General features: G+C 38.9%; 1 protein-coding gene across 6 annotated transcripts in view; it reads left to right on the top strand.

The window, feature by feature from the left end:
• The window catches only part of LOC149312848 (palladin-like), a 288,974-nt gene that overhangs the window by 134,791 nt on the left and 128,318 nt on the right, over positions 1-25,865 (top strand). For all 6 annotated transcript variants that reach the window (XM_089525522.1, XM_089525520.1, XM_089525521.1 and 3 more), the window contains 2 exons: positions 3,845-3,964; positions 5,479-5,812. In XM_089525522.1, the coding sequence (XP_089381648.1) occupies positions 3,845-3,964; positions 5,479-5,812 (454 nt within the window). The remainder of the gene's footprint in view (positions 1-3,844; positions 3,965-5,478; positions 5,813-25,865) is intronic.

Below are 25,865 nucleotides of genomic sequence, written 5' to 3'. Positions count from 1 at the left end.
GAATGTGCTTAATAATAATAATAATAATAATAATAATAATAATAATAATAATAGGATTTATTTATATGCCGCCCAATCACTGGGAATCCGGGTGGCTTACAACAGAGGGGATAATAGACGGTTCCCTGCCTTCAGGCTTACAATCTAAAAAGACACAACACAAAAGGAGAAGGGAATGGTGGGGGGGAGAGGATCAGGTCCAGCATTCTTCTCTCCCTCTGAGGCCTGGAACAAGGCAGATGGACTGGAGGGAGGGCTTCTTAATTGAGGCTGGGCCTGATGGCGTTGGGCCTGTCCTTTCACTTCCTCTAATGCCAGAAGATGACAGTTGGAAAGAGAGGGGAGGGCTCTTCCTCTTCAGGCCCGATGGCGTTGGACCTGTCCTTTCGCTCCCTCTAAGGCCAGAAGATGACAGTTGGAAGGAGGGAAATAGGGCTCTTCCTCTTCAGGCCCGATGGCGTTGGGCCTGTCCTTTCACTCCTTCCCAGGCTAGAAGATGACAGTTGGAAGGAGGGACGGGAGGGCTCTTCTTCTTCAGGCCCGATTGCTTTGAGCCTCTCCTTTCACTCCCTCTAAGGCTAGAAGATGACAGTTGGAAGGAGGGAGGGCTCTTCCTTAACACTATTGTATGTGAAGAGAAATCCAGACTGGCCAGGTTTCTTGGTCTAATGTGGCATATTCATCTGAAATGTTTATGCTAATCTGATGGACCTTACTCTTCAACATAATTTGGGGCAGATTATGTAACCCTCCTTCCTCTATCTGTCTATCTATCTGTCTTTTCTTTCATAAAAGAGAGTTACTCTGTAAAAGCAATCTTGATTATGGGCTCTTAAAATATTGAATAGAGTGTTTACCCTTTGGGCCATTTCACATACCAATTTGCATGTGCTGTGGTTTAGCTCAATGGCTTCACTAGGCTTGGTGTCACCCGGTGTGGTAACTCATGGTGCCACCCCCCCATTGATCTCCTTCCATACCATACCCTTTGTTGTTGTTGCTGTGCCTTCAAGTCATTTCCAACCTATGGCAACCATAAGGTGAACCTATCATGCGGTTTTCCTGGTATGTTCCTTCAGAGGAGGTTTATCATTGTCACCCTCTGAGGCTGAGAGAGTGTGACTTGCCCAACCTGATCCAGAGGGTTTATATGCCCAAGCCATGATTCAAACCATGGTCTTAAGAATCTAACTTCCAGCCAAGTGTGATGTGCAGAGATCTCTGACATGGAGAGAGGAGGGTGTCTCTCCACTTCCCTCAGAGACACACACACACCTACCTACCTACCTTCCAAACAGACTTCAGGGGGAGACCTTGCTCTCTGCTCTGACTGGGAGGAGGAGGGTCTCTCCACCTTCTTACTCATGCACACACACATATTACACACACACACACACCCCTATCTTCCATCCAAGCTGGGGGCAGGGAGACCTCCTTGCTCTCTGCCCTCACTGGGAGGGAAGAGGTTCTCTCTCACTCCACTCAGCCATGCACATACACACAAACACATACACAAACAAACAAACCCCTAACTTACAGTCAGGCTCGGGGTGGAGAGAACCCTCCTTGATCACTGCCCTGACTGTCTCTCTGCCCCCAGAACCTCATCGAAACACACACAGCAACCTTCCAGCCAGACTCAAGGAACAGAGAAAGGCTGGTGCCATAGACTGGTGACTGGGAAGGAGGAGGGTGTCCGCCCCCTGAGCCCCATCTCAAGCACACACACCCCACACCATCCAGTCAGATTCAACAGGCAGAGAGGCTTTCCTTGCTCACAGTAACTAGCAGCGAGCAGGAGAGTTTTTCTCCATCTGCTGAGCACTTTTGGGGAGCAATGGTGTTGCACCCCTCAAGGTGTCACCTTGTACTCCACGCACCGCTTAGTGATGCCACTGGTCTAGCTGTCACAAATGTGGCTTTGCAAGGTCTTGTATTCCTCAGGAATACTTAGAAGAAGATAAGGTTTGTTTTCTTCAGTGGCAAATTGGGCTTTGTCTTTTATCAGTTGTGAAATAATTTTCCATTAAGCCTGTTCAGCAATTTGAGCTGCAACACTGGCTGTTTAACAAATGACTGAGTTTCATATGTTTCACTTGAAGTCGATCATCTTCATTGAAATGATGCATAATCTGTAGCAAATGAAGGCAGAAAATGTAAGCGTGGCAAACGGCAGGAAAATATCAGCAATAAGAATGAGTGGGCATATTAGCTTACATATTTCAGTTTAACAAAATGAGTTCAATGAATATTGTATTTAACACTGGTACTTCTGATCTGTAGATGGAATTCTTTGCACGCACTTTTAAAAAATGTTTTCATGATTTTGTTCAAATAAAACCCATGCGCTACATTGCACTCAGGACACAACTTAGCAACAGTTTGACTTGTATGTGCAAACATATTGTATGTGGAAAGCCAGCACCCTTTGTTTTCCATTTTAATTCTTAGAACTGTTATTGAAAATGGCAAACTATGTTTCAGTTGCATCTGAGTTTAAAACTATCTACCTAAGTGTGGCTCTGTGGAGGCACAAAACTCTGTGGATCATGGGCTCATGAACACAGCTTGGAAGAGTTCCTACCTACCTGGTCCTCTCTCTCTCTCTGACACTCTTTATGTCTGGTCTTGTAGCACCTTTGAGACTAACTGAAAGAAAAAAATTGGCAGCATGAGCATGACTTCAGTCTACTTCCTCAGATGTATTTGATGGAATGGAAGCTCTCCACTCCAGTCAACTGGGGCCACTCAGGCGCATCATCAGTGAACTACAACCCATTCTGGACTATAATGCCACTCTTTCAAGGGCTCTTGGCGGCAGACCTTTACTCGCATATAGACAGCCTTTATACTTCAAGCAGATACTCACCTACAGGATGACCCATGATACAGATGAGGACACATGTATTAATCCTTGCCACAAACCAAGATGCCAACTCTTCCCACACATTTATCCAGGAAATGTCATCACAAGACCTAATGGTATCACCCACAATATTAGGGGGGGGGGGCTAACATGCTCATTTTCCAGTGTGATCTGTGTCACCAATGGCCTTCAACACTCTACATTGGCCAAACAGTCCAAATGGACATGAATCAGACATTAGAAATGGGAATACACAAAAACCGGTGGCAGAACATTTAATTCTCCCTGGGCAGTCCAGCTCAGACCTCAGAACAGCGGTCACTGAAGAACAGAACTACAACGGTAGATTGGAATGAGAAAAAGCAGAACTGGAATTCACCCCAAAACTACAGTTCCTCAGCAGTGGATTGAATTAGGACACTGGTTTCCTGACACACACTTCAACACTATCTGACCCCATCCTCATGGGGGTGCCTACATTCATCTATTCCCCTCACCAAAGGCTAGTTAGTTCCATTGTAAAACTGGATCTGCCAGTTCATCTCTATGCACAAAGACCAGTTGTGCACTAACGACTGTCGTTATAACTGGACCTGCAACTTCATTTCCATACACAAAGGATTTGTAATTTGAATTGATATCCTTGCATACCAATGACATATATATGTCTGTGCTTGGCTTCCACGTCACTATATGCATCTGAGGAAATAGACTCTACGAAAGCTCAGGCTGCCAATTTCTTTCTTTCAGTTAGTCTCAAAGGTGCTACAAGATCTCTCTACGTCCTGATTCTACAGACTAACACAGCTATATCTTTGAACTCTTTATGACTATTATGCTTCTCTGTTGTTGTTCTTCTTCTGCTTCTCTGGAGACAGGCAGTTACAGCCACACCAGTCCTTAAATTTGTTCCTGTGAAACTGAAGCAAAATTTATTTCTTATTGGCTTGTGTTTCTTTTCCCCTCCATTCTTTTTAGAGGAGATATGTACACTGGTGATAGCAGAAACCTTTCCCGAGGATGCAGGAATCTTCACATGCACAGCAAGAAATGATTATGGATCGGTCACGAGCAGTGCAAAACTGACTGTGCTGTCAGGTATTTAGCAGTGCTGATTTGGTGTTTATTGCACGTGTTAAACTTGTTGATCATTCTCGGTGACTCTTTGCCACAGCTGCAGCAATGGAGTGGGACAGCTTATCTCTCCTTCTGGCTATATCTCCTGTTTAGTCTCTGGCAGTCTTTCCCAAATCCTCTGGTGCCGACTGATTATTCTGCACCTGGGTAGCAAAAATGTCTAAAGTTGGCATGGCAAATAGGCTGATACATAAGCCTCAAAGACATGAGGAAATAAGAAAAGAAGTCATATGGATGTCTCTTTAAACCTTCTGAAATGCAGCTGCTAATTGTGAAAGTCAAGTACTCCCAGGCATCTGCAACTGAAAGAGTGTTACCTTCCTGGGAAATTATGGCTTTAAACTGACCTCTGTTTCAATCAGATTACTAACTATGAAAATGAAATTAAATGAAAAAATGCTGTGCTGACATAGTAAATGTGATATTCTTAGAACCTAAAAGCATCAGTTTTTTGACCACAGTGTTTTGGCATTGTACACTTGTAAGCTGAGGGGGAGGCGCTTAACAACTATGAATAGGCCCTCAGTCTGACTTTTTAACCTGGCTCTGAATCTGCCTGTTTTAGCTACATTGTGTTAAATTATTAAGCCTGCAATAAGAGTTCTTATCTAATATATTTATTTTAGATGATATATTGCTGATATACAGCTGATATATTTCAACTGTTTTAGAAACATTTGATGATAATAACTAGCGGAAAGATCTATCTATCAGATGATAAAATCTACCAGTTGCTCATTGAAAGTGTGCCTTGTGAACACTTGGCCATCTCAGTACTTCAATTTAATTAAAAATAATTATGAATGCACTCTCCCATCCTGCATTTTATGTTTTGTGTCTCTAAGCTACACCCTGGGAGAAAATGTAAAATAAACTGGACAGCCTTTAAACCCAGGTTTCTGAGGCTAGGTGGCAGCAGAGGCAAAATGGAAGAAAGTAAGTTACACTGACAAGCAAAAATGAAATCCTTCTGTCAACATGAAATGTAAACCAGAAATGCACAGAAAAGCCTTGGAATAATTTGGTGGTTCTCACGCACAGTGGTGTTGAATATCTGTGGTGAGTGCTAACAAAACGCTGATGCATACAGCTCACTCATTCAGCCAATACTTGCTTTTTCATAAATCAGTTACGGTTTTTAACTGGCAGCTAGTTTAGCCTACATAATGGCCAATAGCAGTAAATAAATATTCACAGAGATAGTTAAATCCTATTATTATTATTATTATTATTATTATTATTATTATTATTTATTAGTTACATCAGCTCAAATGTTCATGAGAATTTGAGTAAGGCAGTCCTTTTGGCATAGTTGTTGTAGAAGAAATTTAAAATGGTGACCTCACCTTCAGTGAACTAATACTACATTTGTGAAGATAGTTCAAACTATCTATTATAGCTAAAATATCCATTATAGTCTACAGTCTCCATCTATAATATTATATTATCTTCCCCCCACTTCCCTCACTTTTCAGCCAACTCTGAAAGCTGCAGCCAAGAATTGTTGATGCAAGAGCAGGATGATGATGGCTTTCACCACTTCCCACCTCCACCTCTAAATTTTGAGATTAGTTCTGTTGAGCTTCCTTCAAAGCACTCAGAGAACCATGAGATGAACAATACTCGATCAAGTGTAGCAGCTCTTCAACTACAGCTTAACTGTGCAGAGAAGCAAACCAATGGTGTTCATCCCAGCCATGGAGTAAATGGGGTGATGAATGGCAACACCAAAACTGACAAATCTCCTCATCCTGGTAGCTTGCTTTCACCCACAAAAACACCACCACCTGTGCTTGCTAAGCCAAAGCTGTGAGTAATTTTTTGGTTGTTTCTAATGGTCATGAACTACTGGTTGATTTAAAATACACAGGATATGCTACAATCGTTGGATAACAGACAAAACATGGGTACCTCTGAGTGCACACAATATTTCCAAGAGTGTACATAGATACAGGGAATCATGTATGCCAGTGTGACATTGTACGTTATAGTGTGATAGACTAGGACTGGGGAAAGCCAGGTCTAAATTCTTACTTGGTTGTGAAACTCACTGGGTGACTATCAGCCAGTCATGGTTCCTCTCTCATGAGCTTGGGGTGGAGGGAGGGCAAGCTCCTGAGGGGATATTTAGGTAAAATGTGTGTTTTTATAACTTACTTGTATTGGAATACTGATGACATGAACAGATTTTTTAATAAATGTATTTAAGTCCAGACAGACTTCATGTACTAAGTTAAACTAAGCCTTCATTAATTTAATGTTGCTTGTCATTTTCTGTATTTGAGGAAAATAACATGTTTCTGCTAGAAAAACTGTCATATGTTTGTTAGTCTGTGTGTTCAATTATTTAAATTGGTTTTTATTATTTTGGTTAGCTATTAGTAGATAGATGGGTTCTGAAAATTTTTACCTCAAATATCAAAGATATATGCCTGTATAGTGGACCCTTGGTATCCACTGGGATTTAGTTACAAGACCCCCTGTGGATATCAAAATCTGTGCATGCTTAAGTCCCATTAAATACAATGGCATAATAAAATGGTTTCACTTAATGAAGTTGGCAAAATCAAAGTTTGCTGTTTGGAATTTATATTTTCTTGAATATTTTCAAGCTGTGGATGGTTGAATCTCTGGATAAAGAAGCTGTGAATACAGAGGGTCAACTGTACAGTGTTTCAACTTCATAGTAAAAATAGATAAGATAACTTTGTTTCTGCTTTTATATGTGCATGTGTGTTTAGCAATAAATTCATATGTGTGGTATAAACATGTAACAAAGAATGCATTATTTTCTCTCTCTCTCTCTCTCTCTCTCTCTCTCTCTCTATATATATATATATATATATATAAAATTAAATATTTATTTACTCTGGTTGTGAGGGAGAGGGAGACGTTGTATGAAAATGTAGCTGAACAGAAACTGGATAGACGTAAACACTGTCTATGCCAACAGCTTGACCTTGGTCTTCTGAGTCACAGTTGCTCTGGATACACACTTTGTAAAATAATTTTTTCCCTTTATGACTGAAAGTCAGACACAATAACGTTTGTGGCTATTCATGAGGTTTAAACATAGTTCTTGTGGAATGATATCATCATCCTAATGTGAGCTGCATTTTGACCCAGGTATGGAAAGAATAAATATGTGCAGACTTAGCTATAAATTATTGTGGGCTTTTTGTCTTATATTGAAGTTCAAGAGAGGACATGTTCTAATCCAAATCTGCCAATTGAATACCTAAGTAGTAGTATTACTAAAACAAAATCTAGGAATCTGAAAAAATCTGGAGAGAAATCAGGGAAAGGAAGAGGCAATGCTATCAGTTCAGTCCCGTGTGGTTGATAGGGTGAAAACAATGGCTGTGTTCACACATAGAAATGAACCAGAATTCCAAAACATGCTATCTTAAGTGCCTCAGGACTTGAAACATGAAACATTTTGCATCATTCTTCCAAGTAAATGCATTGTAGAATCAAGCTTTTGGTCTCATAGTAGTTCAGAGAACATCTTAATGTGACTAAGCTGTGTGTGGTCTCTTGGTTTTTTGTAAATAACTTTATTTTTCTTGGTGTTTTTCAAGTTCACATTCTGTTCATTATATGAGAGATATCTAATGTGGATGAACACTTATATTTGGACTAAGTTGTTAGTTATTTATCTTGGCTGTATGCACCTTTCTGTTAGACATGCAGCTGGCATATTAAATAAGAAGCAATGTCAGATCTGCTGTGATTCTAGAAATGTGCCAATGTTTCTTAAATTTTAGCAAAGGCCAGTTTTTCTGCTTCACTCTTAGAGACTATAAAGCCACACACTCTTGTAACTAGAGTCCTCATGAATCAATGGGATGTCCAAATTAAATATGGCCTTAAGAATTAAGATTCATTACCAGAGTATAATGTTCTGTCTGTAGAATTCTGGTGTGTTTATACAAAGTACACAGTTAAGGAATTGGATTAAGGTGAGAAAATGCAACTTTTCATCATAAATAATTTGTTTAATAGCATATGGTCAGAACCTAAATGAGCACACCTTGCCAGTGTTTGCATGTAAATGTTAAACCATGATTTATCATATATACAAGCAGAGGAATTTGTACACCTTTGTAGGAATGTAGAAGAATGCATTCTTGTCCTTTATGAGAAAGAGTGTCTCAAAACAAACAAAAAACAAACAAACATGCCATGGGAGGAGAGGCTAACTGCAATGAGAATAAAGAAAAAAAATTTTCTGCATTTTTTTCTGCAAAGAAATCCCAACATTTTCCCACATTGTTTGCCCCAAACACTGTTTTTATACTTATAATACTTATTTATATCCTGCTTTTTAGCCAAGGCTATTAAAGCAGCTTACAATTTGTTAATTAGACTTTTCCCTGTTTTTCTCTTAAATTTTTCATTAAAAAATCTACAAAATGTGAGAGGTCCTCCAAAATGTATGTACATATTCATAATTTCAGTGGTGTTTCACAACAAAATAAGTGAATATATGTGTTGATATAACTTCTTCCCCTCACCTCATCCTATGTGACCAGAAAGAAGAGTCGACCAAAATTCAGTTTTGCTTTATCAGATTTCAAACTTTCCATTACATGCAAACCAGGAAGTGGTTTTAAAGTACAGTAATCTTTTATTTAAAAAAAACCTATGCAAACCACTCAGTAGTTGTTCTTGGTTTATTTAGCAACTGACTAAAGTTTCTGTTAGCAACCAATGCTGTTTACAAACCAAAAATCTGTTAATGTCAACCTGAATTCTGGGTTAATCTTCCTCCCCGTCATGCATGATGATGGAAGGAATTGTAAGTATGGGACTCTAATGCTTTGCATGGGCTTATATCTCATGTAGCACTAAACTAAATTTCAGCTAAGTTTTAACTAAACTTTAGAATTGTTCTTTATGGAAGTGTACTGTATCTGGTTTTTTTTCAACTTTTCCCCTCAAGTGATTAATTCTTGACAGTGCTTCGTGCAAAGCTTCCAAATACTGAATGTGTGCTTTGAACTTAGAATGACTTTATAAGAGATTGGCTCCTAGAATATGTGCATCACTGAAGTGATTAGTTAAAATAGTTCCTACATTCCTTGACCTTCCTGTACTTCCTTTGTTGGCAAGTCAGCTGGCACTTTTTAATCTCTGTTTGCCTTCACATATATAAATCTAAAAGAGCAGCCAGACATGTTAACAATTATTTTATTTAAAGCTATTTTACTTTAAACTCTCTTTCTTTCTCTCTCTCTCCCTCTGTGTGTGTGTGTATTGATCTTGAAATTGTTATTTAAATATTTCAGGTCCCAAACCAAGATGCATGTTACCGTTAATCTCCATTTGGCCTCCACTCATTACAGACTCTTCATACTGGATGGGCATTTTTCAGGAATGCTACAGGAGATTATTGCATGTGCAGGTTACATGCTGTTTGTATCCATCTCTGATGGATCTTATCATACTGCCTTGTGCCCGGGCAGTAAACACCCCATACACAACCTGGGCTTCTCCAGCAGCTTTTCAAGAATGAGAAAATCTCATTCTTGAAAAGCTGCAGGAGAAGCCTGGGTTGGATATGGACTGCCCACTTCCCAGGCATGGGCAGTGCAACAAGATCTGTCGGAGATGGATACAAACCATATGTAACCTGCACCTGTGCTCCCATGCAATAATCTCTTTAGTTGTGTGTTCCTACATGCCAGGGGGTTGGACCTGATTGCCATTGTGGTCCCTTCCGCTTTAATGCCGCTTTAAGCAACATTGGGGGCATGGTATTTAGATGACACACACCCTGAATGCAGCTGGAAGCCCCATGGAGAGCATGCCCAGCTGGGAAAAGCCAGCCAGAAAAGGAGCTGAGAAGTCTGCTCTTTGCCAGCATCCTGTTCAGGACCATGGCAGTGTCCCAGATCAGTTTGGGGTCTGTGCTGTTGCCGTGGTCCTGCACCAATCAGTGCTGGAGTGGTTCCTGCTTGCTCCTTTTGCCCCGTCTGCCTGACCCCTCAGACTGTATGATTTTATGAGGTCCAATTAAGCTATGAAACTGTATTTAGCTTATTTCATTGCAATGCATACTGCATACACTACAATACATATAGCACATATGCTATGTTTGTTCAAATATTGTTATTTCCATAGTGGAAGAATTCAAAGATATAGCCATGTTTGTCTGTAGGATCAGTATGTAAAGTGATATTGTAGCACCTTTGAGACTAACTGAAAGAAACAAGTTGGCAGCATGAGCTTTTGTTGACTTAAGTCTACTTCCTCAAATGCACCTGAAAAAGTCTCCAAAAGCTCATGCTACCAACTTCTTTTTTTCAATTAATCTCAAAGGTGCCACAAGATCTTTCTACATACTGTTCAAATATTTGTTCATGCATAGGTTCAGTTCCATACATAACTGAAACGAATCGACTTCAGACTCAATAAGTATTAAGGTTTGATATATACAGGATAAGGGTCATGTGAAAGGTCCTTTATCTGAAGCCTGCTGTTTATCATTAGTCAAAATTAAATGCACTTATATTATGTTTTGGACTACAGTGTTTGTGTATAGCAGTGGTGGGCAACTGTGGAGGCCTAGGGGGCTGCATTAGTGCCTCAGGAGACCTTGGAGGACTGCACATCTCCACAGTATCTGGTCCTGCAAAAAACAAACAATACTATTTTGGGCCACCAAATGGCCCATTGGGAGCATGGGGGCATTTACACCATGTTTTGGAGCCTTCCTGTATCATTTTAGATACAGGAGAAAGTTTTTATGACAGGAGAAAGCGAGCAGAAGTAGCAATAGCAATAGTAAGTGCATTTTTATACTGCTTATCAGTGCACTTAAACACTCTCTAAGCAGTTTACAATGTATAAGCTAATTGTCCCCAACAAGCTGGATACTCATTTTAGCGACCTCAGAAGAATGCCAGGCTGAGTCAACCCTGAACTCCTGACTTGCATTGAACTTACAACTTTGTGGTTTGTTAGGGAGTGGCTGCAGTGCAGGCATTTAACTACTGTGCCACCAGGATTCCCTAGTTTGCTGTTCACTTCCAATTCACTTCCTGTTTCAAAAAAGGCCTCTCCTGACCTAGATTTGCTGTGTGTGTGTGTGTGTGTGTGTGTGTGTAAAATATTGCACAAATATGCCCCATATCCTGTAGAATGGTTTTGAAGTTTTGCAAAAATTGTTTATGAACCCCTGGTTTCCATGCCCTCCTGAGGGGCTTTGACAGCAACAAATAGAGCCCTGCGGTCCTTTGCCACCCCTAGTGTAAAGTATTAACATGCAAACAGGCTATTTGTAGTTGTTATGCTAAATTAACACATTAATACCCTAGCACATATGAATATTCTTTCATATATAGATAGATCCACATGGATAGTTTACCTAGGTAACAGCTCCCCTCTAGATGCCTCCTGCCATAAATCCCCCTAAGTCTATTAGTCAATATCTGAATGCTTGAAATAATTCAACATATTTATTTGAAGGCATGTCCATATGGAGCCCAAGGGTTCATGTGGCACATGTCATGGCACTATATGCCAGAGGGCATTTGACTAGGATACTTTGCATTATCTCTACCTGTTGGAGCTTAGAGTTCTGCTCAAAATTGGAGCGTGTCGAAAGGAGGGTGACTAAAATGGTAGAGGTCTGAAAACTATGCCCTCTGAGGAATGACTTAGGGAGCTGGGGGTGTTTAGCCTGGAGAAGAGAAGGTTAAGAGGTGATATGATAGCCCTGTTTAAATATTTGAAGGGATGCCATATTGAGGAGGGAGCAAGCTTGTTTTCTGCTGCTCCAGAAAACAGGTCCCAGAATAATGGATGCAAGTTACAGGAAAAGAGATTCCACCTCAACATTAGGAGGAACTTCCTGACAGTAAGGGCTGTTCAACAGTGGAACACACTCCCTCGGTGTGTGGTGTAGTCTTCTTCCTTAGAGGTCTTTAAACAGAGGCTGGATGGCCATCTGTTGGGGATGCTTTGGTTGAGAGTTCCTGCATGGCAAGGGTTAGAACTGGATGGTACTTGTGGTCTCTTCCAACTCTATGATTCTATAATTCTATATTCATATACAGCATACTCATGTAAAGAGTAAATTTGGTCTCTCTGTCATGTTACATTTGCTTCTTTTACTTTCTATACTTAGTTTTGTGCAAACAAAACCAAATCACCAGATCAAACATATAGGTTGAATAGATCAATGTGATGTTATTACAGCATGAATAAAATGTAGTTTATTCACAGATGCACTCACTAACACACACACACCACATGCCATCTAGGCTTTTTTTCCAAGGAAAAATACTTGTAGTGCTAAGGGTGTACGAAAACAGTTGATAAATAAGGCATAACTGCCATAAGCTTTTTAAAATCACCTTCTATTACTCAGGAATTGTTGAGAAAGAAGAGACATTTATAAAAACATTAATTATCTGTGGGAGGATTCCGTAATGTCAGTTGGCTCCAGTACAACCAAAATCTCAGCTCAAGGTGTGCACATTTGACACGTTGACACCCTTGTGAATATCTTGTGCTTCCTGTAGAAGAGCTGACAGCTCTTTTATTTAAAAATGTAACTCCTTCTTCATCCTATTTATGTTGGAATGCCATTTCAATTTATCATGAACAGTGTGCAAAACATTTGTCTGCTTAGTAGAATCAAAGCCACCTTTTTGCCTAAAAGGAACAAAACTGTCAAATGAAGAGATTGAGAACCAGATCAAAAAGGCTAAGACACTGATCTGAAATTAATAAAGCTAGAATCACTCGTTTCCTAATCCCTTTATGTTGTTTAGTCTGTTCCCTGTCTTCAAAAGTTTGTATTTGACTCTAAAAGTATTACAAAGTAATACTTTGGTTCTGTTTATCCATCTCTGATGTGGTTAATGTCTTTACACATTATTCATCTGGATACAGATTAGGTCATAGCTGGACCCCAAGATCCTAAGTATTAACTTTCTTATCCTGCAACTTTCTTATCTTGCAAGTTTTCAAATTTAAAGATAAATTGGAGAGCTCTGTTTTGTACAATGTAGCAGTATTTTAACTATGGGTTTATGTCCATATTATTTGTATTAATTTACATTTTATAGTATTATTTTAACCTTGTTATAGTAGGCAGGCTTTGTTTTTATTTTGGATTGTTTAACTCCTTTGTAAGGGGCTATGTAAAGCCTATGGCGCTATATAAATAAATGTAATAATAACAATAACAACAACAATAACTCCGCTTCTCAGGTTTTTTGTTTTTTTTTACAGTATCATGTTGGCTGATCGTATGTATTAAACTGCACAGAGTTTTGAAAATTGCATTCTACGGATGGATCATTATGTGATGTTAGAAACAATGAATTACCATCAACTTGATGATAGATTGATATTTATTTAACTGAGTAATTGATTTGATGCACTTTTAAACAGCATAGTAGCAAAATTACTTTGGACAGGGTGAAATTTTAAAAATCAACAATATATATTTTAAACTACATAGATGATTTATACCACACCTTCCTCAAACACCTCAGAGTAGCCAATAGTCTAACATAAAAACAGTTAAAATCATAAAATAATGATATCTAAAATTATTGGTCACAAATACCTGCTATACAATATAATAAAAACAATGAAAATTATTAGCATTCTAAAGCAATGGCTACATTAACTCTCACACAATGAGAGCAAGCTTTTGTAGACAGTGACTTTCTACACTATTGAGTTGATCTTCTAGTTGACAAACACAAAAGGCTTCCTCTGAAAAAGGTGGTAATATCTCCACTTATGGACTTGTACAGTGGTCTTTCCACATTTGCTGGGGTTAGGAGTGAAGGAAAAACCACAAATAAAAAAAGCACTATTCTTTTTACCAGAGATCACCTCTCTAGGAATCTTCATGTCCTCCTATGCAACTCTGTGGTCAACATCTGCAGATCATGCTGGAGGACCTACAAATGCATAGAGAAGTGTTTTCTCTCTTTTTAATTTTTTTCTTAATTAATATTCTTAATATATACAATACATATAATATTTCTAAATATGAATATATTCCTACATTCTATTACATTCTATTACATTTAACAAGTTATTTTATATTTCCCCTCAGTGCCCCCCTTCCCCGGAGCCATTTCCATCTTTATATTCCATCCAGAATTTCAGTTCATCTTGTGGAGGTAATCTTCCATCTTCTTTTTTCAATGCTTTCTCAATAAATTCTTTCCAAATCCCCTCAAAATCATTTCTTTTCCATTGTCCTTTTTTTACTTTCAATTTACATGTTAATTTATCATTAATAGCTAATTTCCATACCTCTTTATACCAATCCTCCACTTCTACATTTATTTTTGTTTTCCAACACCTTGCTACAGTTAATCTCACTGCTGTAGGCAAACTTGTTACCAAATCTTTTTCTTCTTTTTTCCATTTCTCTAAATTATATACAGTGGACCCTTGTTATACACTGGGATTTGGTTCCAAGATCCCCCGTGTATAACATAATCTGTGTATGCTAAAGTCCTATTAAATATAATGGCAGAGCAAAATGGTGTCCTTAATAAAAATGGAAAATCAAGGTTTGATATTTGAAATATATGTATGTATGTATGTATGTATTTGAACATTTTCAAACCGTGTATGCTTGAATCTGTGTATAAAAAATCCATGTATAAGAAGGGCCAACTGTAATGATAACAAAACTATGCTCGGTCTTCTATTTTTATATTCATAACATTTTCTATTTCTAATATCACTTTTTCCCAAAAAATTTGTACATACTTACATTGCCACCACATATGCATGTATGACCCTACTTCTTGACAGCCTCTCCAACAATTTTTTGAATTATTCTTATCAATATTATGTAGTCTCACCGGAGTCAAATACCATTTCCAAATCAATTTATAATAATTTTCTTTTATCTGAACTGATAAATTTTTCAAATGTCTTTGTTCCCAAATTCTATCCCATTCCTTATCATTTATTTTACATCCTAGTTCTTCTTCCCATAATCCCTTCAAAATATTTTATTTTATTTTCCCTCCTTTATTCTCGATCAACATTTTATAGATTTCACTAGTGATTCCTTTTATGTTCTCATTTTCTTCCAATTCTCTTCCTTTCTGAATTACTTGTTCGAACTGTGTGTACTTTTTCTTTTCTACATTCCTTTTCCTCTAGTTTTTAATCCATTGTTCTATTTGCATATGAGAAATGTTTTCTTTAGGAACTTCTAGGTTCTCCAGCACAATTCTATGGTCAACTTCTGGCAGAGTTGCACTGGAGGACCTAGAGATTCCTAGAGAGAAAATATTAACCAAAACGGCAAATAATCAAATCTGCAAAGTCAAAGCTGCAAATCAGTAGGACCAACTGTCAGTCCTTCTTAGCCATATGGACTAACAAGGACTGGACTCTGGTCACTAGAGCAAACCGTGTGTGTGTGTGTGTGTGTGTGTGTGTGTGTCCTGAAGTCATGTATCGAATTGTGGCAACCCTGTGAATTTAATAGGATTTTCCCTATGAAGTGAGAGACTATGAATATGAGACTTCCAAGTCATCCATCATTAACAGCTCCAATTCAGGACCATGGCTTCCTTAATTGAGTCTATCTATCTATAGTGTGGCCTTCCTAATTTCCTACTGCCTTCTACCTACCACCCTTCATAACATTTATCCTAGGATGGTTCACATGGCGGATTAAAACATCCAAGCCAGAAAAGAATTGAAAAGTTATAATGCTAGCACTTAATTTAACACAAGGATAACAAGTCAGCAAGGTTCACATTCTGAACTAAGGAAGCACGGACATCCTGAATAAGCTGATAAAAGAAAAGCTATGCACTTCCCCCCTTCTCCATCAGGATTATGAAGGTACTCAGTGTTTGTTTTGTAGTGTGTACTTCCACTCTCTCTTTGATAAGAGTTGGTACATTCCATTAAAATAATCATACAGAGAGAGAGGGAGAGGGAGGAAAAGATCAATCTTAAAAACCTTCAGAATGTTTAATCATGAAAATACTATTTCTCAAAATTCTCCTTTTCACTAGCTGTTTATCATTTGGCTGCATTTCTTAATCTGTTGTTCCTTAAATAATGGATGGTTCCTTCCAGAGTCCACTCCACAGCACTGCATATTTCTCTCCCCAACAAATCTAATAAACAGTGTTACTTCAGCACCATGATTTGTTGTAAACTATGTCAGCTTAACAACTCACATTAGTTAGCAGGATTTAAAAACAGGCTTGTAGGATGAGTTGCCAATTTCACAGGCAGCCAGAAAGGACAGCATCTAACAACCTCACACCTGGAAGACTATATGCTGTGTCTTTCTAATCCAGGTATAGTGGAACATGATAGCTATGTTTTTAAAAGCTCTGCATGCCAGCAAATCTAACAATAAACCTTAAGAAATAACAGGATAAAATATAGAGCACTTTGATTGCTCCTAGGTCTAGTCAGTTGTATTTTCTCTTCTTTTAGGCTGCCTGGAAAAAACATATCTCCCCATGTGAAACTGCCTTTGGATAGCTTTGGTTGGGGGAGGTATTCTCTCATATGTCTGTGACCTCACAGGCATATTTTGTGAAGACACAAGGGAAAGGCCTTCTTGGTGGTTTCCCTTATACAAAAGGTTAGTTTGGTCTCAGTCAGTTTCAAGAGGTTACAGAAAATATGTTGTGTATGCTGAAGAGGGAAAATTATAGGCTGGTCAAAGAAAAACATGTTTAATTTTTTGAACGTGCTTAAAAGTCCTATGTTTTTGCTGTAGTGCAGGTTTTTTTGTTGCTGTTTTGAGAAAGGTAATGTATTAATATTATGAAGACAGTAAGCATGAACATTCCTTAGTACTTAAGGAAATGCTTGAAACTGCCCAAGCCAGTGTGTTTGTACTTAGCTGGTGTGTAAAATAGATGGTGTCCTATAAGAGTATATAATTTACTGGCTACTGGAAAGGGATAATGTTGACTTTGTCTAGGTACTGTTGTGAAGGTAATGTTATGGTAACCTAGAAAACTACTTCAGAAGCTATGTCAGAGAAGAAAATTTATATATGCGCAATGGACTACGATGAATTTCTATGTCACATTCAGATAGTGTTGTCAGGTTTTCAAAATAGCAAGAAAAGACAGTAAAAAATTCATGCCATGCAAGTTCAAAATAAAGAAGGAGCAAATTTGTGCTCTAACATGTTTGTGCTTTTGTGCTTTAACATATTTGTGCTCTGTTTAAAAACCAAACAAAAATGTTGATTTCAGCTAATTTAGCCATATATTTCTTTGTAAAATTAACATTGGTCTCCTTAGTCGATGATCTCCGTCTGAGTATCGACGGGGTAGCGTGTCCCTGCTGGTGCTCTTGGACATCTCAGCGGCTTTCGATACCATCGACAATGGTATCCTTCTGGAACGCCTGAGAGAGTTGGGTATCGGGGCACTGCGCTCCAGTGGCTCCGTTCCTACCTCTCGGGAAGATTCCAGATGGTGAGGCTGGGAAACAGCAGCTCTCGTAAAAGAGAGCTAACATCGGGCATCCCTCAAGGTGCCATTCTGTCCCCCATGCTATTTAACATTTACATGAAACTGCTGGAAGAGATCATCTGGAAGCATGGAGCTCGGTGTTATCAGTACGCTGATGACACCCAGATCTATTTCTCCACGTCTCCGACTGACACAGTGACTAAGGACGGCACCTCTCCTCTGGATGCCTGCCTGGAGTCAGTAATGGGCTGGATGAGGGAAAACAAACTCAAGCTGAATCCAGAGAAAACAGAGGTACTCGTGATAGGTACCCCAAGTCCAGACAGGGAAATTTGTCATCCAGTCCTGGATGGGGTCACGCTTCCCCTAAAGGACAAAGTTTGCAGTTTAGGAGTACTCTTGGACTCATTTCTACAGTATTATATCAAGTAGATGCGATGGCCAAGAGTGCTTGGTACCAGCTTCAGCTGATACGCCAACTGCGACCCTGCCTCGACCGAAAGGACCTTGAAACAGTAGTACATGCACTGGTAACCTCTCGATTAGATTTCTGTAATGCGCTCTACATGGGGCTACCTTTGTACCAGGTTCGGAAGCTTCAGTTAGTTCAAAATGCTGCAGCCAGATTGGTTGGCGGAACTTCTAGATCAGATCATATAACACCGGTATTAAGATCTCTCCACTGGCTGCCTATTAGCTTCCGGGCTCAATACAAAGTGTTGGTTCTCACCTATAAAGCCCTACAGGGCTTGGGCCTGTGTTACTTGAGGGAACGCCTCTCCCCATACAATCCGCCCTGCACTCTCAGAACTACTGGGAAATGCTTACTTGAATATCCTAAGACGAGACTGGCATCAACTCGCCAAAAAGCATTTTCATCTGCAGCTCCCACATACTGGAACAAGCTCCCGGAGGAGATAAGGCTTAGTTCCTCTTTAGATGCCTTTAAGAAAGCCTTAAAGACCCATCTTTTCCGGTCAGCATATCCTTCTGACTCTCTGTAGAAATTATTCCTTGTTGAAAGATGCTCTTTATGACTGACAGATGTTATTAATGTTCTTATTTGAGATTTTAAGGATGCTTGTTTAATTATATATGTACTTGCGGTTTTACTTATTTTGTATTTGATGTATTGTGCAATTGTATTTGATGGTCTTGTGAACCGCTTTGATCACTGCAGAAAGGGGGTATATAAATAAAGTTGTTGTTGTTGTTGTTGTTGTTGTTATTATTATTATTATTATTATTATTATTATTATATTGGCCATGTTCATAAATTATATGATGAACATGTTTCTGTCTTTATGTAGCCCCACATCCCAAAATTTTTGGCATCTTGTTCACTCTGTATAAAAGGTAAAGCTTTTCAGCCCCTTGAATAGGGAACATTCCTTATAATGATGAACCTGCCTATCCTAGAGAGAACAAGCTTTCTAGACCCCAAATAAGGGACATCCCTTATAATGAGGGATGCTTGGCAAGCCTACTTTCAGGTCTCACAGAAATTATAATCTATAATCAGATTTCGAGTTATTTTGTTGAGCAAAGAAGAGTATGTTTGCAGCATAATAAAGTTCTTAAATATCCTTATTAATGAATGTGAGAGATACATAGACTTGATTACCTGATAATAAGTACCTACATATGATTAATGGAGTCCATACAACCAATCAGACTCTTTCAAAGTAGTTTGGCAATCTGTTACAACATACCAGACAGTAAGGAAAAATTGCTATGAGTCCAAGTACAGATGCATAACACAATTAGTATTTACCTTACCATATATACTCAACTATAAGTCAACCTCATGTATAAATTGAGAGAAGGTTTTGGGGCCAAAATTATGGATTTTGCCATGGCCTGTGGATAAATTGAGGATAAAACTTGGAGGCTCCTTCAGTGTGTATATATGTGCGTACAGCAAGAGAGATTCTAATTGAGGGTTTTTGCTTCATCATTTGTTTCACCTTTGGTTTCAGCCTTCACCCTGACAATGGGGGCCAGTGCGGGCAGAAGAGGGACTCTGTTTGTCTAACAGCAATTAATCACTCAGAACTCTTTTTGCTTGGTGCAAGAGAGGGATAAACTCCTTTGTCGACTGCATAAGGAAATCTGAAAAAGCTGATATCACATTACCATACTAAATAAGTCGACCTGGAATTTTGGGGTCAATTTTTGGCATAAATTTTTAAACTTATAGAAGAGTATATACCGTAGATGTGATTGATGCAAACCAAGGAGTACTAGTGAGATGCTAATACCATTTGCAGCCTACATGGCCCAATTTATCAAAATATTTTGCCTGAGTCTATGTTGGACATAAAAGGGAAAACTGGGTTGCAGTGTAAGTACTGCATAGCTCTCTATTAATATTTTGGCAATAAATGCTGCCTTTCTCCTGGCCTTTTAAAAGAGTTGGAGAGAACTAACAGACTTTCCTGCTTATATATAAATTGCTCTCTGATCTGACAGGAAAAATAAAATATTCTTTTACTTTGGCCATAAAAGTTACATTTGCTTGGTATGATATGTTTGGTATGTGATTTTAGAGTGATCCAGCTTTGCACAAGAAAAGATAAGTGAATTCAGACATAGTTTGATATAGAAAACTGTTTCCCTAGATAGGAATATTGTAATTATTCAAAAGTATGTTTACTTCCATCGCTTGGTGCTTGGTCCTATAATGAAGGCCAAATTACTAAAAATTAAATTTAAAAAGCAATTGTGAAATTGAAAAACAATCTGTTTCCTGGTTGGGATGATTTAATAAGGGAATACTATACAATCTTTGTTGACATTTTATTGGATCCAGTCATGATACAATGAATTATATATGTCTGCTGCAGGCATCCACAAATCTGTTTGCCAGAGGCTAGTTGTCTTCTAAGCAAGATACCCAGCAGCGCACATACGTATTACTACCCTGGAGATCTCATTTCCATGGCAAGTATGGAAATAGCAGGATTCTGATCTGCACCCAAGAGGCACTTCTTTCTTAGCTTGTATGTACACTGCATAAATGAGAGAGAATTGCCTCTTTCCAAGCACTCCATGCCTGCTGAAGTGCTCTAAGAAGGAGACAGAAGTACTGATATGGCTACCAAGCTAAACCAATATTTTGGGCCCCTGGCTATGCACAGGCATTCTCCTATCCATTGGGAGGAAGCAAAGTTCATTTTAATTGGTAATAGAATGTGTGTATATTTGTGTAGAAGTAGAGTTGGCCCTCATTATCCACAGATTCCACATCCACAGATTCAACCATCCACACCATCCATATATATATTTTTTTAAATTCCCAAAAGCAAAACTTGATTTTGAAATTTTATATAAAAGGGACACCATTGCATATAATGGGATTTGCACATCTACAGATTTTTAGTATCCATGGTGGGTCCTGGAACCAAACCCCATACACCAAGGGCCCACTGTATTACCATGGCTAGTGTACCTTGAAAGTCTTTCTTGATCTGTGTTCATCATAACCATGTTAATCATGAACATGAGGCAGGTTCATATTACTGTGGCATTCTTATAACCAAACTAATAAAGGAGATCTATGATCAGCTGGGAGAGGGGCATCAAGGAAACTAACAAGCATCCTAATATGGTTCCTCTTGGGAGCAATTTTTAACACTTACCTTTGCCTTCTTCATCTAAATTAAAATGTTCATTTCAGAGCCTCTGTTAGCTTCATGGGTGAAAACATATAGGTACCAAAATTTGTAACAAGCACAGAAGGTATAGCTGAGATTAGTTAACTGGCACAATTTTCCTGGTTTTCAGAACAGCAATCTATGACCCCACTCCACCCATGTAATCTGTGAAAGAGGCTTTTCAGTGCCACTTGCTTCCAAATTGTGATCCAGCAGAGCTGGAGAAAAGTTTAATTAATGATACAATAATTTCTGCATGTCCCAAAACCATTTTTGATTTATTCATTAGTAAGTGAAAACCAAAAGAGTAATCCTTAAGAGTGTAGCATAAAATTTCACAGAACTGATGTTTACTGTAGTATAGGCACATTCTCTTGGAAATAATCTTAAATTATTATTTTTTCTTTCATGCAACTTTCCAGATTATATTGGACTCCCAAATTTGATTAGTGCCAGCCAGGGGTTCAGGGATTATGGGTATTGTAGTTTAGCACAGTCTGAATGGCCATCATTTTCCAATCATAGGATCATTATACTACCTTTGAGGATTTTTTTGCTTCTTGAACAGTATTGTGCAGTATTTTTTAAAAAATGCCTATTGTACATAGCCTGAAAGGAAGTATTAAACTATCAAAATTATCAGTACCAAAAAACTGAGTTGAAATTTTTGACATTTCCAAATGTCATCTAAATATGCTGATTCTTAGGCAGGAAACAACATTTTGAATGGAATTTTGAAAGGAAATAATTAATCAAACAGGAAATTAAGGACCATTAGCTAATTTCCACTAGGAGAAAAAAAAGCAGTTCGCTTTGAAAAGGGAGGACATTTTATTTGATTTCTACAAAATTGAGAAACTATTGATACCTACACCTACTGATGAAGAAGGTCAGATGTTTAGAGTAACTATGGAGAGCACTGCTGAGGTAAAAGATTTATGTCCAATGCAATTTGGAAAACTAGTCAACTGTAACAATTTATCTATCAAGCAGAAGGAAGACAGATGAGAATATTATATACTTAGGCTATAACCCTATGCTGGGGTGACACCAACCCTATTGATGTCACTGGGTTTTTACCTTGTCTTTAAATCTTATGGAAATGTTCTTAAGGTTGTATTTTGGTACAATTATCAATTTGGTACTCTTCAGCTTAATTTAACCTTTGATATTAGCAGTTCATGGTCAGTGCCACCATTGCTCTTGGACTTGTTTTTTGGAGAGATAATTTGGTTTTTCTGTCTTCTGTTCCTAGTCATGACACTAACCTTAGTGATTTCTACATTGGTGATGTTCATTTCTACAGTTGCCTTTTTGGTTGCCTACAGAATGTGCTTAAAATGAATCTTTCAATTTCTTCTTCTTCCTTTGGTGTTGGAGCATAAATTTGGATTATGGTTACATTAATGAGTTTTCCCTGAAGTCTTAATTGATATTATTTGGTCGAACTTTGCATTATATCTTTTGACTTCTTTTGCTACATCTCACCTCACTACTAATGCCACCCCATTTTTTCTTAGATTTTCATTTCCTGTATAAAACTCTGTAGTCATTTGACTGACAATATCTCATTCCTGTCCACTTTAGTTCACTCATCACGAGTACCTCAATGTTTATATGTTCCATTTGTGGGGTTTGGGGGCTATGAGGCCGTGTTCTAGAGTTTATTCCATTTCTTGTTTTACAATGTTTACTTCTCATATTCTATGCTCCTATAATCTATGTTGTATAGCCTTGGATCTTCCTTTCACCTTTGAGCATATCAACAGCTGAATGTCCTTTCAGCTTGAATCCAGTTGTGTTGTTAGCCAGTCTACTACCCTTACTTGTCTCTGCTCTTCCTCAATAACTTGTTGAATGCCTTCTGACATGCAGTCTCAACTTCTGGCACTCTCTCTTGTTTTGTTTTGGATTGTCTAATCATAGGAGTGCCTTCTTTTGAGCAGTACCAATGTTAGTACTGAGATATCCAGCACCAGTGTCAATCCTCACCTCCCATACACAATAATGCTGCTGTTCAGAGAGCCTACCAGCAGCACTGCTATTGTCAACATAGCTTGTTGCCTCACAGCAATGGCATTACTGTGGTTGGTGCCTCCTGGTGCAGAGGAGTGGCATGGGGCTGGTAGCCTGCCCCCCCCCCCCCCAGCTACCCGCCCACTGCCAAGTCAGACTGCTACTGGGGGAGGGGGCGTGCCTTCTGATGTGGCTGCTCAGGTGAACAGCCATACCAGACCCTAAACACGAGGCACTGTCCTGAAGCAGCAGCTGCTTCTGCAGGGCAGTGCTGAAGCCTCTGGATGTCCTATTTAGGGTCTTGAGTGGCTGCATAGGCCCTAAATGGAAAGCACCATCCCCTAGCAGCAGCAGCAGCAGCTACTGGGGGATGGTGCTGAGGCCTCCAGATAGCCTATTCAGAGTTTTGTGTGGCTGCTGAGTGACTGTGACAGGGAGGTGACACCCTTTCTCACTTGCCCAACAGCTGCTCTAATCCCACTGGGTGTACCACTCCACCAGGTGTAATCCGCTTTTTGTGTACCCACTAGCGATGCCCCTGCCTCACAAAAGCACAGTCCCACCACCACAGAAAGGTAGTGCCATGGTGGAAGTGCACTATCACTGCACTGCAGGAATAGCTGTAATTGCACACTATTACTGGACCCCCCCTCCCTATTTTTCCCTGCTTGGAATAATGTTTGCAACTTCCTTCCCACGTTTATCATTCTTTATTTGAGTACAGATGTCACGTTGAAGGTTGCCAGCACTTTCAAGGTTCTTCTGAGAAAATATTAAGCACTTCCGCTTTTTATGCTACTCCTTCATAATAGTCATACTTAAATCAATCATTTAAGTGGCCTGTGCTTTTGTTAAAAAAGTGCCGTCTCTGCTGTAGAGATGCAGATGTTCATGCTTACATAAAATAGATGTTCCATTTAATGAAGGCAATGAAAGCTATCACATTCATGATGCCTAGAACCAGAATCAAGACTTAATCTAGAATTGAGCCCACATAATACACTTGTCCATAGCACACATCTGTATTTCTTACAAGGCCAGGAGTGGGCAGACTTTGATAAAATTAGGCAGCTTTTGCCTATAATCACAATTTTGAGATAGTCTTTAGGTTTGCAAGAGGATCTACTGTGTTGGGTTTTTTAAAACTAGGATTCAGCATGCTTTCAGCTAGAGCAAAGTGTAAAACCCATATAGAACTAAAGAATCCAAGAGTTTGTTGACAATCCTTTCATGCAAAAATCATTGTGAATCTACTAATACAACATCTATCAATAGATCCTGCTCTGTTTCTGGCTTTTTGTACAAGACCATCATATACTGTTGGGACTAAGACAGGGTAACAATGTACAGAAACAAGAGAGCAATATATTGTGTTTTCTCCTTGCCGAATCACAATTGCTTCTAAGTGTACAATAGGCTTTGCTGATTTTGTTATCACAGTATTTTTTACTGATTCCTGGGACTGGTATCCCATTGTGGAAGCATGTGCTAAATTTGGCTTTCAAGAGATTCAGGTTCAGTTTACCATTCAGCAACTGTTGGTAGGGCAAATATTCCCACAAAAGTCACAACTTTGTGGATTGTAAAATTAAAAAAAAAAAAAATCACGTATAATCTTTTATATCAGTTCTTTCTTCCTGTAGGGTAATGAGTTCTTTTCAAAGAACAACTTTGGATTTTACTGTTCAACCTTTTGTTTCCCTTGATAGCATCTCTAGTGATTAGATCAAAGAAGAGCTCATTTTTGGCTGACATTCTTTCTCCTTGCTTTGTACTGAGCAATGCTGTTCTGATTTCTAGTCTGCTGCCTATTTACGCATTTGCTTATTAAACTCACAAAAGATATTGATGCCAACCAAGTTCCCTTTGATTTCCCCACCACCACTCCTTTGACATACAGCTCTCTTCTTTACTTTTAAAGCTCAGTATTCATTGTGAAACTTGCTCAACTGGTTCTTCTTTGTTGTTCGCTGTTGGATTTCCAGCCAGTTTAATGACAGCAGCAAGATTCCTATTGGCCTTTTAGGAAATTTATACTTTTTTTGAACATTTTCAAACCATGGATGCTTGAATCCGTGTATAAAAAATCCGTGTATTAGAAGGGCCGACTGTACTTCACCAGAAGTCCCCATGTGTCATGGAAACAGCACTAGCATTGGGAAGCAACTGTTGCGAGTTCCAGATGCAAAATATTCTATAACAACACAGAGGGCCTTTTCCATCTCGGCCCCACAGCTCTGGAACTCGCTTCCCGGCGAGCTCCGCTTGGCCACCTCCCTTGACCTATTCAGGAAGGGGCTAAAAACCTTCCTTTTTCAGCAGGCTTTCCCCTAATGTCCCAGTTGTACTCCTGCTCTCCCTTTACAGCTTTGCATTTTGAGCTGGACTGGATGTTGTTAATTGTTAATTGTACCTTTTAATGTGTTTTACTGATGTTTTTATTATGACATTGTATTCTTGTGCAATTGTGTATTTTGCATATTGTAACCCACCTTGATCTGTGGAAAGGCGGGCTATAAATAAAGATTTTATTTATTTATTTATTTATTTATTTATTTATGAGCATGGGGGGTTTCCACCCATGCAGACAAGGCCTTAATCCATGCTCTGGAATATCAAGAGATGATAATTCAGATTATTCAGATTTTAGATATGTGGAGGCCCAGAGGGAAAAATGCAGGTGAGGGAACTTTTCCTCATTTTTTTCCTCATTTTTCCTGTGTTTTCTATCCG

This window comes from Sceloporus occidentalis, unplaced genomic scaffold (assembly GCF_023333645.1).
Source record: "Sceloporus occidentalis isolate IW3139 unplaced genomic scaffold, rSceOcc1.0.p SCAF_5, whole genome shotgun sequence".
NCBI classification, from domain to species: Eukaryota; Metazoa; Chordata; class Lepidosauria; order Squamata; family Phrynosomatidae; genus Sceloporus; species Sceloporus occidentalis.
This window is presented reverse-complemented; position numbering and strand designations above follow the sequence as displayed.